This window comes from Phodopus roborovskii, unplaced genomic scaffold (assembly GCF_943737965.1).
Source record: "Phodopus roborovskii unplaced genomic scaffold, PHOROB, whole genome shotgun sequence".
NCBI lineage: Eukaryota > Metazoa > Chordata > Mammalia > Rodentia > Cricetidae > Phodopus > Phodopus roborovskii.
Window position 1 is genome coordinate 40017908 of NW_026126517.1, and position 15270 is coordinate 40033177.

The window sequence follows — 15270 nt, forward strand, 5'->3', positions numbered from 1 at the left end:
AACCTACTTTAGCTCAGGGTTTAAATTCCTAGTTGATCACCCTCGTCACTTTGGACCTATCATACCACAATACAACATGATGTGTTGGTGTGATAGAGGTGACTGTTCACCTCTTGGTGGCCAGGAAGCAAAAAAAAAAAAGGGGGGGGCATATCCCAGTGTCCCCTTCAAGGACATGATCCCAATGACCTTACTTCTCCCAAGTATGTTCTACCACTTCCCAGTAGCAGCTTGAGCACACAGGCCTTCATGGAATATTTCAGATCCAAACATTCTCGTTCTCTCTTTCTCTCCCTCCCCCTTCTCTTCCCTCCCTTTCTCTCCATTCCCCTCCCTCTCTCCCTCTGTCTTTCAAGACAGTTTTTCTGTGTAGCCTTGGCTGTCCTGGAACACTGTAGACCAGGCTGGTCTCAAACTCAAAAGAGATCCACCTGCCTCTGCCTCCCAAGTGCTGGGATTAAGGCATGTGCCACCACTGCCCGGCTAGATCCAAACTCTTTCACCAGCAGGGTTAGAGGTGGAATTTTGAGGACTGAGCCTTTGCTTGTCATTGTAGTCACTTCACAATGTAAAACACAAGTCACAACGTTCATGATGTCTTCTCAGACAGGAGCCAGGGCTTCAGCCTTCTCAACTCCCTGGCTGGAGCAAGCCACAGCATTGGATCAGCAGAGAGCTGTCACTCAGAGGTAAAGAATTTTCCGGATCTTTCTCCTCTTTGACTTTACTATCCTTGTGGATCTTTACACGTCTTCCTTTCTTTAGCTTCTATTTAAGAGGCAGCAGAGGAGAATGCAGCAGCTGAAAGGAGGCTCTAAAGCACCTATTGCCTGACCCCTGTTGAGGGAATGCTGGCCCAGCCCCCTCAGCAGGTGCTCACTCAGGGATATCCAGTAGTTTTTGCTAGATCACTTTTTTAAATATACAAGGATTTCCTTGCAGCATAATCTTGCTTTCAGAAAATAAAAATGAATCTTTTTCAATACTTTGTTTACCAAGGTCCCTAGTCAACCCATAGTGAGCTGACAGTCTGTTTCACCCTCTGTCCTCAGTAGCTCCATTCTGAGTTCCTTGGTCAGCCAGCCTATAACATGCATCTTAAATGATGCAAACCAAACATGGTTTAGTGGCCAGTAGCAAAATCCTGACATTCATAGTTTTTCCTTGCAGGAAATACCAGCCTTTTGTGTTTGTATGTGACCTCATTCCCATTTGTTTCTTCCTTTGGGCTCTGTTACTGCTTCTCCGCAGCTAGCTGGGGATGGGAAGAGTAAACTCTTTAGATTTTCCACTGAGAAACTTACTGTTAAATTGTTGTTTCTATGCATTTCTCCCCAGCAGCAGGCCCCATTGCCAGCAGCTGAGAGGATAGAGTCCCTTCCAGGCCATCGTGGTGGTGCATGTGGCTCAGCAGGTGCACAGGTTGACAGCATTGTGGGTAAGTTCCTCCATGAGCTCTCCGGAGGTAACTGCAGAACTCAGAGTAGACACCAGGATAGGAAACATTGAGGGGAGAATTGATTTAAACCTGGAGAAGAAAATGGATGGCATACCCACTGGACATGCGCCCCCCGTAACTGTCCACTCAGTTAACGCATCTGGCTCTCCTTTCCATTCTGACATTCAAATGGCTGGCTGTGCAGGCCACCTGTGACCTGTGTGCCACTAACACGTATTCCCCATCCACTTCTTGACTGAGCAACAGTCTTCAGGATTATGGACTTCATGACATGGTGTATGTTCTCTTCACTCACCAACTGTGTCTCCTGGTTTTCCTCCTGCGTGTCTTTGTAGGATTGTTCTCCTCTCCCAAAACTTTAAATACTGCTGTGTTCAATGCTCTGTCTAAATTCCATTTTTTTAAGCATATTTTTTAAAGCACAAAGTGACTCTGTTCTGTCCTTCTCTCTAGCTCAGTTACCATCTCTGTGCACAGAAAAATCAGAAATGTCATCTTTGGCCCTGTACACCAACAGCCAACCTGGCGTGCACTAAACCAAGACACACTTATAACCACAGATGCACTTAAATTGTATGGCAGTGTGGTAAATGAAAAGGATTATAAATCACCACCCTTGTCTTCAGAGAGTTTATGGATAGGTGTATAGAGCCTCGTAGTGGTCAAAGCTGTGGGCATTTAAGTATCATATGGTTGGGTTCCAGTCAAGGCCATGCCTCTACTGGTAATACAGCTTTGAGTAGATGATTCACCTCAGGGGTCTGAGTTTCTGCCTCAGTCAAGCCAGAGTAAGCAGTTTACCCCCCCCCCCCAGGAATGTTGTAAAGTAGAAATGCAATCTGTTAGGTTAAAGTACTCCATTTTGATGAAGGTGTGGCTCAGTAGTATAGTTCAATGGTAGAATGCTTACCAAGCATGTGTAAGGCTCTAGAGTTTGATCCCTGGTGCTCCAAGAATGGTGGTGGGAGACAGAGGGAAGGGAGTACAGGAGGACAGAGCAGGGGTGTAAGGGAAGGGGAACGGATAAAGATGTGTAAAGCATCTCTCAGTACTGCATGCGTTCACTGCAGCAGGGGTAGGAAATGTTAAAAATCCGAGGGGCCCACACAAATGCTGCCACAGCTCTGCCAACAGTGGAAAGAATCTGAGGGTGGAGCCCTGGGCACTGGATGATCAGGGAAGCCACTGTCATTGTCATAAAGAAGTAGTGTGACAGGGCTGGAGAGATGACTGGACAGTGAAGAGTGTACTGCTCTTACAGAGGACCCAGGTTTAATCCCCAGCACCTACATCTGGAGGACGCTCACAACCTCTTAAAGCCAGCTTCAGGAGATCCGAGGCCCTCTTCTGATCTCTGCCAGCACCTGCACTCACATTCATAAACCCACTCACAGACACATGTGCATTTGCAGAATTAAAATAAATCTTTTTGTTTTTTAAGTAATGTGCTGAGGTAGAAATGGCAAAGTATTTGTATTAAGAATGTATCTAGAAAACATGACTCAAAACAGCTCCACCTCTGGCATTTAGGTTAGTTCATTTTTAAACAGGGATTGTTTTGTTTTTGTCTACAAGTTGTAGAAAATGATAATTCTAGGTTTAGGTGTGGACATTCTAATGGTGGGCGTGGACATGACGGTACTGTTGAGAGTGTAGGAAGGGGAAGTTGCCTTTCAGAGCAAGTTGCTAGAGCAAGTTACATCTCTAAATGGAAGCAGTGTCCTCTACCTCATCACAGTGCTGTGAGGATGAAAAGTGAGCCTCCAGCAGTCCAGCAAGGCCCTTTGCACAGCCTCAGGAGACCTAGTGATGCCAGTACCCAGCACGTATATAAGGAATGTGTGGCCAACTCTGATTTCAGATCCCATGTTAGACCTGGATATTCAAGAATTAGCGAGTCTTACCACTGGAGGAGGAGATCTGGAGAACTTCGAGAGGCTCTTTTCAAAGTTAAAGGAAATGAAAGGTAATTATCTTGGCTTGTCTCAATCCTCTCATTTCTAGTTTACGTGGTAGCAGCTCACTTTGTAATGGCTAGATTGGATTCTGAGCTCTGGGCTTGAGAAATTTAGCTGCTTAGGAGATTGGACCATTTTATTGGTAAAAATTCCCTGGGGAAAAATTTCCTGTCTTTATTCTCTTCCCCCTCACTTTCCCTTCTTTGTAAGTGTGTCTCATTATTACAGCATCTGTCAAATTCCCACCAACTTACTCACATCCCATCTGGAAAATTTGGGAGACTCAAGCTTCCTAATGGCTGTAATGACTATACCATGAGCATATGTCTTAGAAACCCATCTACCATCTTCAAGTGTTAGCACACCCATGCACTCCAAATTCTGCTGTGCTATTAGACAAATTTCTTAAGATATATTTTCCCCCTAGACAAGGCTGCGACGCTTCCTCATGAGCAAAGAAAGTTGCATGCAGAAAAGGTGAGAAGACCCAGCAGGTATTTATCATCTCCAAAAGCTCTTACCTGTGACATGTGCAGTGCCACAGGGCCTTAGTGTGAGTCTTGCACTAGATGTTATAGCCAGCTGGATGTTTATCTGTACAATAGTAACACAGTTGCTACAGTCAAACTAACCGACTTATCTTCAGTGTGTGTTACGTGACATGGAACCTTCTCCAGGACTCGGGATGCTTGTTAGACTTCCTGTTAGACCGGAAAACTCTTAATTATGTTTTCTTATTACCAAAGCAACACATGTTTCTGTCAAGAAACTGACATGATTGGTGACACCTCATTATATTAACGGTGTCATCATTTATTTACCCAGCTCCATTCCAGACATTGAGGCCAACTGCATGCATGTTTTTGCTTCTGTCACTAATGAAGCCTCACATTCATGTGCAGCCCTGATCACAAGCTTAGCACATGTCCAGTGCAGAAGTCTGGGTCAAAGGCTGCCCAGGGATTTTAATGTGTGTTGCTGGAAGGCAAAAGTGTTGAATTAAAGACCCCAGTCAGTTCAGGTGTGGCATATGAAATGGGCTGAAGGTTAGCTGTTAGCCTGAAACTTGTCCCATGCTTACACCACAGGTAGCAAAAGCCTTCTGGATGGCTATAGGAGGAGACCGAGATGAGATCGAAGGCCTTTCTTCGGATGAAGAGCACTAAATTCTTCTGCTAGGTTTGACTGACAATGATGCCAGCACTGTGCACTCAAAATGCTTCCCGTCTCAACCAGGTTCTGTTCTGCCAAGATTGTCATTATTGTGCTGGCCACCTGACTGGTTTGGGGGTTCCCTTAACTGGGCTTTTAGAAATGAACTAGGGGAAATCTTTCTTCCTGGGGCGTAGGTGAATGAGGAGTGAAATGACAGTATTGAGACATCTTCAGGTCTGCATTCTTTGTACCAGGGTAGAATGAATCTTAGAGCCAGGCATCACAGAGCACACTGTGATCCCAGCACAGGGTGGGATGGGAGGGTGGGGGGATGCTGAGGCCAACCTGGGCTCCATAAGGGGACCTGCTTCTGTGCCCAGTCTCCAGCATTCCCACTGACTGAAGGTCTGAAGGCCAGGAGTTCATGCTGTTTCCTGTGTACTTTTCTGGTCCCCACTAAGAGCAAGACTCTGAGCTAAGATGGATGTTGTTGAGGAAAAAAGAAAGCAGCTGTAGATGTAGTGTGTGCCCAGTAGGTACAGGGAACAGGTGGCTCATGGGTTTGTCTCCAAGCAAGTCCTTATGGACATTGTAAGTCCAGTGTCTGAGTTCCTGCCACAAAGAAGTAAAAGTCGGCTATGTATCTATAAGAAACAGAGGCAAAGGTTTCCTTCTCTAGGGAGGGTAAATCACCCCTCTCCCTGCTTCAGGGAAAGGACCCTTAATGCAGCCCTGTCCAGGCCAAAGGAGCAGTGGATGTTGGTCCTGAGCACACTGTGCTGATATGCTCTTCTGACAAGCACACTCCCTGGCCATTTGAGATTTCAGAGCTGTGCTGTCAGTTTTATGCCCTGAAATCAAGACAAGTGCCCCTTCTTTCTGCTTGGAGCCAGAGATCACTGTCAGAGCACTGGCACCAAGCAGTGGGGGAAGTGAGTCCTCAAACAACTAGGTCCCAGCTACTTCCGTGGCTTACTCCCAGGGCTGTTGACTCCCCTGGACCCCTCCAGGGCCCAGCCCCAAGGAAACCCCTTTGTCCTTTCTCCTGTGTTGTGTGTAAGTGCATCTGCCCCAGGGGAGCACAAAGCAGAGTTTTAAAGGAAGAGAGGAAAGAACTGCAGATAAAGGTCCTTATTCTGTCTTCATAGACACGCTTCCATGAGGCAGTTTCTGAGCAGGTGCAGCCCATGATAGATGGTTCCCGTCATGGGCTGAGAGCTGGTTCTGATTTAGTATGAGGAAATTATGGGTTAGATCACAAGCAGAAGCAAGGCTCACCAGCCCTTGGGTCCCACTTATAGGACCTGAAACAGATGCTGAGCCAGGCCAGAACCACCACAGGGAGGAGATCTCATCTTAGTGATGGTAGCATTCCAGCAAACAGTGGGTGCTGCTTTGCTCCGAGTCCCAGTGTCATCATGTGCCAACCCCTCATCCCCCACCCTCATTGATCTTGCAGTCTTTGAGCTTGGGTTTACCACTGATACTTTGAAGTGAGTGCATTAGCCATTGGTTAAGAAGGAAAATTAGGGAAGTTGACTCTGGGTTGCCAGGAAGGCAGAACATGTTTTTCTTAAAACATGGAAGATTTTAGAAAACATATTAGGCCACATGATTAAGGAAAAGTAGACTAGAAAAGGCTGTATTTGAGTTTGCTAACTAAACAAAGCCAGGTAATTAAAAGATGATTTATTTATAAAATCTGCTGATGTGTACTGTATGCTTAGGGGAGGTGCATGAGTTGGGAGAGCCTAGTATCCTTTGTAGTAGGCATACAAAGAGTCTAAAGAGTTTGTCAACTGCATGTGATGTCTGCTCCTGAGACCTCAGCTGATTCAGGGATGTTGGCTCTTCGTGGGGACACTGAGGGGCAGAGTATCTACTGAGGTCTCAGGGTTTCTGACTGATGCTGTGGTAACAGGTGCTGTCTTCTAATATGCCCCGTACACATAGGTTGGCCCTCCAGAGAGGACGGAAGGTAAGAGACTGGCTTTCTGTCTTAAATGCCTCTGCATTTCTGTAATAGTGTGAGGTACATAGTAGGCCCACAGTTTTTGTTGGCAGATACAGTCTGCCTGGTGAAAAAGATGCAGAGTCTGATGATCCATGTGTTCTGGAAACTAAAGAGAGAGACGAGTCAAATTTTTCTTCCCTGAGACAATCATGTTATGTAATAATTTCTAAGTGATGAAGGCATGGCTATTTTTGTAATTTTAAAATATGGCAGAGTATGAGAAGGTTGACAGAACCAACTGGGTTACTCTCTATTTATAGACCTTGGCCACATCTGATCCAGAGACTGCAGATTGGGGGAAGTGGGGCTCATTTAGATGACTGAGTAATGTAGGATGTGGTTCAAGGATCGCAGAGTAGACACCAGTCCTTTCCTGAGAACTATTCATACAAGAGGAAGATGTGTGCCCAGTGTGGAGAGGGGAAAGCATCTTTGCCATGGTTTGTCATGTCCCTTGGGATTATCTTTTTAAAATTTATTTTTGTTTTGTGGATAAGTGTGTTCTACCATTTTGCCTGCATCTGTGGCTGTATAACACACGTATACAGTGCCTGTGGAGGCCAGGAGAGTGCAATGGGTCATCTGGGACTGGAGTTACAGGTGGCTGTGAGCTGCCATGTGGGTGCTGGGAACCAGAACCCAGGTCCTCTAAAGGAGCCAGTGCTCTTGAGATGGTCTCTTAACTGTGACCACTGAGAGAATATGAGGTGCAGGAGAATCGTGGTACAAGGGTAAGATGTGGGCTCTGGGGACTATTTTGAGTGTGAGTGTGTTTCCTACTGCAAAGCTAAATTTAACAAACCTGTCTAGAATGGTCAGGGGTTCTAATTCATTAGTGTTCTGCTTGAAGGAGAGCTTAAGCAAATATTCTGATGACCCAGATTGGCTTGTCACGTACCCAGCTACAAGGGACAATTGAGTATTAGATCATTATCAGCTAGTATGAGAGGCCCACAGGGAGAGAAAATGCAAACATCTTCTCTATTGTGCTGACCTGAGATGGGCCCTGGGGCTGCTCAGTCTCTGCTCAGCTCTGCCAGGGTTTCTCAGTGACCCACCCTGCACCTCTGAACACTCACTCTGAGTCTCATGTTCCCCATGTCTGCTTTGTGTCTTTACTAGGAGTGAAGTAGGTTCCAGTGTCAAGAGAAGTATCTTGTTTGGTTCTGGATTGTTTCTCTGATATGTGGAATGAACAGTTATCAAAAGAACCAATGGTAATCGTGTACACCTTTCCTCAGAATGTTGGGGAGCCCCACTCCCGTGCCCTAGTGATTGAATGGTCTAACCCCCTACACACCTTTTTTAAAGAAAAGTACAGATTTAAACCCTGACCTTAAAAATTATTACTGTATCTTTGGAACACAAGCATGCTTGGTATGTGTGGTGGTGGTGGTAGTCCTGAAAACTTTGTGTGTGCTTACCTTTATATATGTACATGTGGATATCACTCTGTATGTAGAGGTCAAAGGACAACTTGAAAGAGTTTGTTCTCTCATTTCACTTGACACTTGAACTGCTTAGCAGTCTTGACAGCAAACACTTGACCATTGAGCCATCTTGCCAGCCTTTTTTTTTTTTTCTTCTTTTTGAGATGGAGTTTTGCCATGTGGCTGAGACTGGCCTTGCCCTCTCAATGCCCTTGCCTCAGGCTCCTCAGAACTGAGATGACAAGTAGGCACTGTTGGTGGCTCACATGCCTCTTCCCTCACCACCAAGAACCTGAGCAGCAGAGGTCATGCAAAGACACTCAAGCCCAACTTGCTAACCGGGGTCCTCCCTGCTGTACTTGTGAAAGAAGTGGCCGTCATTGCCTTTGTGCTTCTGTTACCAAAGATATGCTACAAAGACATGGACTTACCAATGCCCAGGTTATGTGCTTTATGAGAAAAACAATGTCGATTTTACCTGAAGTTCAAGGGCATAGCCTACATTCATCAGTAGCACAGTTTGGTGATCTCAGTCCTGTCTCTGCTCCGCTGAGGCTGAAACAAAGACTTGGGAATCAGCCAGCATGGCCTGAGACTCTGCTGGTGCCAGCATCAGAATGAGCCAGGCAGAGTCAGTCTTAAGGATGAAGTTTCTTTTCTCCTTGAGCTCAGAGTCGAGCAAGACAAGGCCGCAGTTGACAGAAGACCCAGCAGAATGGGAAAAGGGCTGCAGGCAGCCTACACTGCAGTAGTTTCCAAATGTGAGCCCATTCAGAACCACCTGAGAGGTCTCACACTGTTTCCGGTGGAGTTAGTGTGTGGTGGGACCTGAAAAGCCTCATTTTTACCATCCTAGATGATAATGACACATCTGGGACGTGATTTGAGAATCAGGGAAGTAATGCTGGACTCCAGCTAGGTAAGTGGGGACATGAAAATTCTTACAGTAAATCATGACATGAACAGAGGTATAGAAATGAGAGCCCAAACAAGTATGCTGGCAAGTCCCAGGACAGTCCCATCAGGGGGGGAAAAAAAAAGGGGGGGTGGTTATTACAGTCCTGGCAGAGAAGAGTCTCAAGTCCCAGAGGGAATAAGGTGCCACAGGCTGCAGGCAGAAAAGTGGTCCACGCGTACCTAATCAGCTGCACCGAGGGGGATTCTCTGGTTGAGTGGACTCAGCATCATGACTAAGATTGTTGCTGTAGACAGAGATCTGGGGTAGTAGTCATTGTGTCATGCATTTATCCCTGGACTAGTGGGAGACAAATTAGAATTTTGGGACAGCTGTCATAGCAAGTGATCCAGAACTGGATTTTGGTCTTTAGTTACACAAAAGATTCATGCCGAAGTAGCACAGTGGAAAGATGCAGAAGGCACAGCACTAAGGCATAGCCCAGATAGAGTACTGGCTGGTACACATAATAGGCCACAGGAAGCCAGGGATGTAAGAAGAGCCCTGCTCTCAGAGGACTTAGCGCCTGCAAGGGATGACAGACACAGGTAATACACTATGAAGGCAAACACTCCTGAAAAGGCTTCCTGGAGGAGAGCTGAACTGAGCTGCAAGCACTGGCAGGGTGCTGGCTTGGTGGTATGGGTCAGAGAAGCTGTGAGCCAGAGGTGGGAGGTATGGGAAGGAGGAGCATGGGCAGGCTACACTGGAGATAAAGCAAGGACTGGAGAGCTGGGCAGGAACAGAATAAGGCCAAGTATTCCATTGACTGGCCTTAGAATGTGTGCTGTGAACCGAGGACAATGTTGTAGTTTAGGTTTGAAATGCCACCCTTAAAGACCCATGTGTTAAAGGCTGCCCCCGGCACTATTGGGAACTAGAGAAACCTCTGAGGTAGGCCTGACCCCACAGTCATTGAGGCCATGCCCTTGCTTTCTTTTTGCCTCCTTCCATTACAGGCCCACAGCAGCAGGGACAAATGACCAAGGGTTGAAACGTCTGATACCATGAACCCCCTCTTATTTTTTCAGGCATTTCGTTATAGGACAGTTCCAACTAAGCCTGTGTGAACTGTTGAAGCAGGCTGGAGACCAGAATAGTTGGGGTGCTGTGGCCGGGTCCAGGTGCAATGCAGGAGAGGCTGGCGTATAGGACACTAAGAGCAGAGACTGGGGAGACTCAGGCAACTGGAGGTGGAGAGCCAGGGACAAAGATGACTTCTGCCAATCCAGTTTTCAGAGCGATGATCTGCCAAAGGGAACAGTCATTTGTGTAATTCTGTCTTCTAAATTGTGAGTATGAGCAATTAATGGGCCAGCAGACCTTTGTCCCCAAGTTGAAGCTCAGGGCTGATACAGGAGTCATTACCATTCATGTGGCTGGACCCTGAGGGCTGATGAACTCATTAGGGAAGACTGTCAAGAGCACACTCGTGGTCTGGGAACACCAGATCGCAAAGGAGATGTAGGCTCAGGAAAAAAAGCAGATCCAAGAAGAACTAGGAAGGCTCAGGGGGCAAGGTCTTTCCAAAGGGGAGGGTTACTAAACTAAAGCCTCAGCAAGGAGGAGAGGGATGGGGAAAGAAACAAGGCGCTGCTGAGGGGCTGGGGTACCAGTTGCAACCCCCCCCCCCAGAGTAGTGGGTAAGGTGGCGCTGCGAGTCACTTCTCACAAAGCATTATTATTAAGTTCTAGCTTAAGGGGTAGATTGGGTACAGACCCATCCAAGTAACTACTGAAAAAAAAAAATCTCTACGTAAGGCCTGGAGGGAGTTGGAGAGAGGGGTGTGAGGGTAGAAGAATGGACCAAGGAATACTCCTAAGGTGGGAATGAAGTGACTTGTGGCTCCTTCCTGAACAGGAGGTACTGGACTCAGGAGGTTCTCACAGGACAGGTGTAAGGGGCTCCCTGAAGGATGGGGAGCCATCTCTGTCCTAGTTGTGTACATCTCCAGATGTTGATATAATTTCAGTCAGGACAGAAGCTGATGGCTCATTCTTGTTTTGAATCTAGAATTCAGAATGACACCCCAGAGTTTACAGGGGTTCTTATATTTGTGTGCCTCTGTGAAGATATATATTGGCATGGGGGACACAGTAGTGACAGTATGGCAGACGACACTTAGGGGAGGCCCAGCAGCAGCAGCAGCAGGGCTGGAAGCTAAGACAGTGGCCTGCAGACACTTGCAAAGTTTTTGGAGAATGAACAGAGTGGTCCCATAGTGTGCATCTGTGGGACTGGCATCTTAACTGGGGGACCCAGGGACCCTCTTGGTCCTGTGTGGTGTCCTAGAGCAAGGCACAGACTTATGGTATTAGTGCTTACTGAGCACTAATCCCTCTACCCAGAGACAGCAGCAGGAATGAGACTGTGTTCCTAGCCCAGGAGCTTTACAGTGAAAAGTTTATTAGGAGGGCGCTTATAAGACATGGCTCCTTAACATTGGGGTACAATGATGTAAGATACAAAAGTTAGAAAAAAATCTAAAACACTATAAATACATGCTTTTTACAAAGATACTAAAGCCCTGGATGGGTGAATAGTGACAGTAACCTCAGCCTCCAGGCATCCCCAAATGAGAGTCCACACAACCCCACTTGCCCTGGCAGCAGCAAAGGCTTCTGGGATAAGAATGACTCCAAAAGTTTTCAGTCCCAGGAGGGAGGGGCCTTTGGTGCAGAGGACATGCTGTTGAAGGGCCTGGTCTCTACTAGAGCCACATGTTTGTGCATGTCACCTCGTGCTGACCCAGTCTGGTCTGATGTTTGTGGATCCTGTACCAAAAAAACAAAAACAAACAAACTGCAGCCTCCATCAAGGTTCAGGACTGGCTGTGCCCAGCTCCACTGAGTCTCTGTCCTGGGGGTGGAAACCTTTACAACCGTCTTTACAAAATTAAATAGTTATATGTCTGAATGGTTTTAAGGACTTGTTACATAAATATGAAAAGAGCAGAACGCTAAACACCACTTTTGTGTTAACATCAGCCAACTGCAGGGGCTGTTTCAAAGGTGATAGCCATGCCTCAGCACGTTCCCCTCCATTCAGTACGTCCCGTCAGCCATGCCACATCTTCATGCTTGACCCCCATCCTGGCGTGTGGCTTTCCACCACTTGGGAAGTTGCTGAGCACTGTGAAGACTGGTACTTAAAGACGCCAGTGATGGAACCCTGATGCCACTCAGGGGAAATGTGAGCTCTGACCGGGTTCCTGCTAAGGTAAAGGGCACACACATCTAGCCACTTAGAAATACAGTGCAGAGCTGTGTCCCTTCTGCTGCAGGTGTTTTCCAGCCTCTCAAGGACTTCAATAACAGAGAAAACCTTGGAAATGGCAGCTTGGGGCTAAGAATGAAGTCAGATGCTCGCCTCTGCCCCAGACAGCTCAGGCACATGCGTGACTGCACACACTATTAAAACCTTTCTGTGGTTTGAGTGAAAACATCAAGTCCTGGAATATACCCCTGCTCTGAGAAGCAAGTGACGGAAGAGCAGGACCACAGCGCCCCATAAGCACTGCAGCTCCATACATTAATAGTCACCGACAATAAAAATAATACAACACTCTCAGGACAGTGGAGAAGTCTGCCAGCAGCCTTGCTAAGAGAGTCCCTGCTCTCCAATTCCAGGCTTTTCTCAAAATGCCAGGGCTTCTACAGGCCGGCAATCCACATGGCTGTGTTACCTGCACATGTGCTTAAAGCTGGGGAGCCGAAGGGTAGGTACAAAGTGAGCTTCTTCAGGGTACTGAAGATGAGATCTCTGTCCACCACCATGTGGGTCAGTGTCAGCAGAAGCCCGAGGCTGGCACAGCTCATGCAGTCAGGTCACCTGAAGGAAGCATACTCTTCAAAGGCACCGCGGCACTGCCTTCCAACTGTTTCAGAAGTACAAATGCTGTTCATACAAGACGAGAAGGAAAGCTAACTCAGGAGGACACTTAGATGTACCCAAAGGACCTGTGTTCTCCACCATGGAGTGGCATTTTCTAGATCCCAAGCCTTATGTTTTCAGGGATGCCAAGAGTAGACCTGCCTAGAGTTCCCTTGTACATCCTTCTCCAGCAACTGGCCAATAAAGCAAAGGAGTCAAGTAAGTAACCTTTGGCAATAAGAGAGGAAAAATAACTCTGTGACTCCCAGGAGCAGCCATCAGAGTAGACATTAGCTAAGCACTGCAGGTTCTTGTGCACTTCCCAGATACAGAATGGGCTGTGGGGTGACTGTTAATACTGTATGGAGTTCTCCAGGCACCTAGGGGATGATGATGGGCCACAGGAAGCCCCTAGGAAACTAGGCAGCAAGTGAATAAGGCAGGTCTTCGTGAACTATCATCATAGCTTCAGTAGAAACCACATCAGAGCATCCTTATGCTGGGCCTGACTCAGAGCACAGGTGACATAGAGGCAGTTCCAAGGACTTCTGTGTCTGAAGCAACCGTCTACAGACCCATTTCAAGCCTGGCACAATGTTCACACGCACTTTCTGCCCATAGAGGATGGGAGGCATTCAGAGCTGCCTTTGGGTTCTGTAGCAACAGCCTGGGGGGAAGATGTTCACGGGCTTCTTGTGTCTGAAGGAGAGTTGGGGAAAAGCAGACCCAACTGGAAACATGCTTCCCAGCACTTCAGAGGCCACAGGATCCTGCAGGAGAGACACCTGAATGTGCCCCCAGGTCTCTGGAGCATCAGATTTGTCACATTAGAGGGTGCACTTTCTTCCCTTCTGGAACAGGACATGACTTCAACAGGAAATACATGCAAAAACATGGCATAGTCATTTCACAATAGAAACAGCAGCCTAGAAGAAAGTACCAATTTCAGGTGGCGATCCCATGTGCTGTGTGCTTAAAAAAAAAAAAAAAAAAAAAAAAAAAAAGGCCAGGAAAGGGACTTGTTTCTTCCAGTTGAAATAATTTATATTAGTTTTCTCTGTAATTGCCACTGGGTATAGTGCTCATAATAGTCCTTTTCATTTGCCCATGTCAGCCTTGGATGTCTTGTTACCTTCTGGTGAACTGACTCAGCTTCCAAACCTCAGCAAGCAGCAGTTGTTGGGTCCGCTCTGGTCTCTCAGCCAATGCTGTACCAGGATTGTTTTTATAAAACAGAAGACATTCCCCAAGAGCCCATGCTAGGTGAATTCATTAACGCAACTGGCTCCATAAAGCAACATCAGAAAATAAGGTGCCACTTCACCTGGGCAACATCCGAATCTGAGAGTAATGTGATAATAAGAACTGTACATCCCATACATGCCAAGCTTCAGCAAGTCCTTCCAAGGCATGTTTCTGTCTGTGCATTCTGACAGTGTAGGCCACAGTTCACCGGGTACCCATCCCTGTGAAGTGGTGGGACAGGGCATGCTCCATTGAGGATTTTAGCCACAGCTACAGGAAGCTAGGGCCCTCTTCCACACTCCAGCCCTTGAGAAAGGCACCTTCCTTTTAGACGGTCACATCCCAGATCTCTGTCATTAAACAAGGAATCAGATGGCAACACACCACCTGTTAGCTCATGCCACCAGATCAGAAGCCATTATTTGGGCTTCAAACTGGGGTGCATGATTGTAGCGCAGACACAGCTGTTCATAAATCATCCCTGGGATTTGTGTGTGTGTGTGTGGTTTGAGAAACAGGTTGTTGTCTTTGACAGGAACAAGGTGGATGGAGTTCTCTTCAAGGCCATTTTCCCCAAGCCCACCCTCCCCACCCACTCCCTTCACTGCCATTATCTCTAAGACACACTGGAACAGCGGATGCTGGGAGAGCCCATCTGGGTGAGGACCTTGTCAAGCCACTGCAAGGGCCCATTCAGGTGCAACTCGATCCAGCACGGGGTACTGGTTACTGTCTGTCTCCTGCAGAAAGAGGGAAGAGGTGTGAGACTTTATAAAGAGTCCAGAAGGACACACATGCCAGTCAGAACACTGCTTCCTGCCACCCCAAGCCAGAGATCTCTTCATGCTAGATACTGCCTGGAGGTGTCTAGCCTCCACTCTTCCAGCCAAGGAGGGCTTTGAGTAAGTCAGGTTCTGCTGGAGGGTGAGGTCCTTAAAGAGTTAAAGGTCAGTTTCCAGGGACTGTGACAAGCCCCCTTGTGAATGAAGGTCTCCCTGGCTCCCAGCTCTGCCACTGGGTAAGTACCTGCAGCCCTTCTCCAAATCAGCCCCACAGCTGTCACGACATGTCTGTCTGATGGAGAGTGTTTTGAAAAGCACTGGCAGAGCCCACATGCTTCAGGTCCCAGTGTGCTGCTATAATCCCATCTACAGCTTATTTTGGAAAATCTTACCAGCAG

At 47.2% G+C, this 15270-nt stretch overlaps 2 protein-coding genes across 5 annotated transcripts in view; one reads left to right on the top strand and one right to left on the bottom strand.

The window, feature by feature from the left end:
* The window catches only part of Aagab (alpha and gamma adaptin binding protein), a 40994-nt gene extending 33197 nt beyond the window's left edge, over positions 1-7797 (top strand). The window contains exons 6-10 of one of the 2 annotated variants that reach the window (XM_051197726.1): positions 607-689; positions 1339-1438; positions 3321-3425; positions 3845-3894; positions 4506-7797. In XM_051197726.1, coding sequence (XP_051053683.1) covers positions 607-689; positions 1339-1438; positions 3321-3425; positions 3845-3894; positions 4506-4583 — 416 coding nt within the window. In that variant the 3' untranslated portion in view covers positions 4584-7797. The remainder of the gene's footprint in view (positions 1-606; positions 690-1338; positions 1439-3320; positions 3426-3844; positions 3895-4505) is intronic. The other variant, XM_051197727.1, reaches the window with a different exon arrangement.
* A 6765-nt stretch (positions 7798-14562) lies between these two features.
* Positions 14563-15270, bottom strand: part of Smad3 (SMAD family member 3) — a 108395-nt gene continuing 107687 nt past the window's right edge. For 2 of the 3 annotated variants that reach the window (XM_051197725.1, XM_051197724.1), the window contains exon 9: positions 14564-14830. In XM_051197725.1, coding sequence (XP_051053682.1) covers positions 14707-14830 — 124 coding nt within the window. In that variant the 3' untranslated portion in view covers positions 14564-14706. Of the gene's footprint in view, positions 14831-15270 lie in introns of all 3 variants that reach the window. The other variant, XM_051197722.1, reaches the window with a different exon arrangement.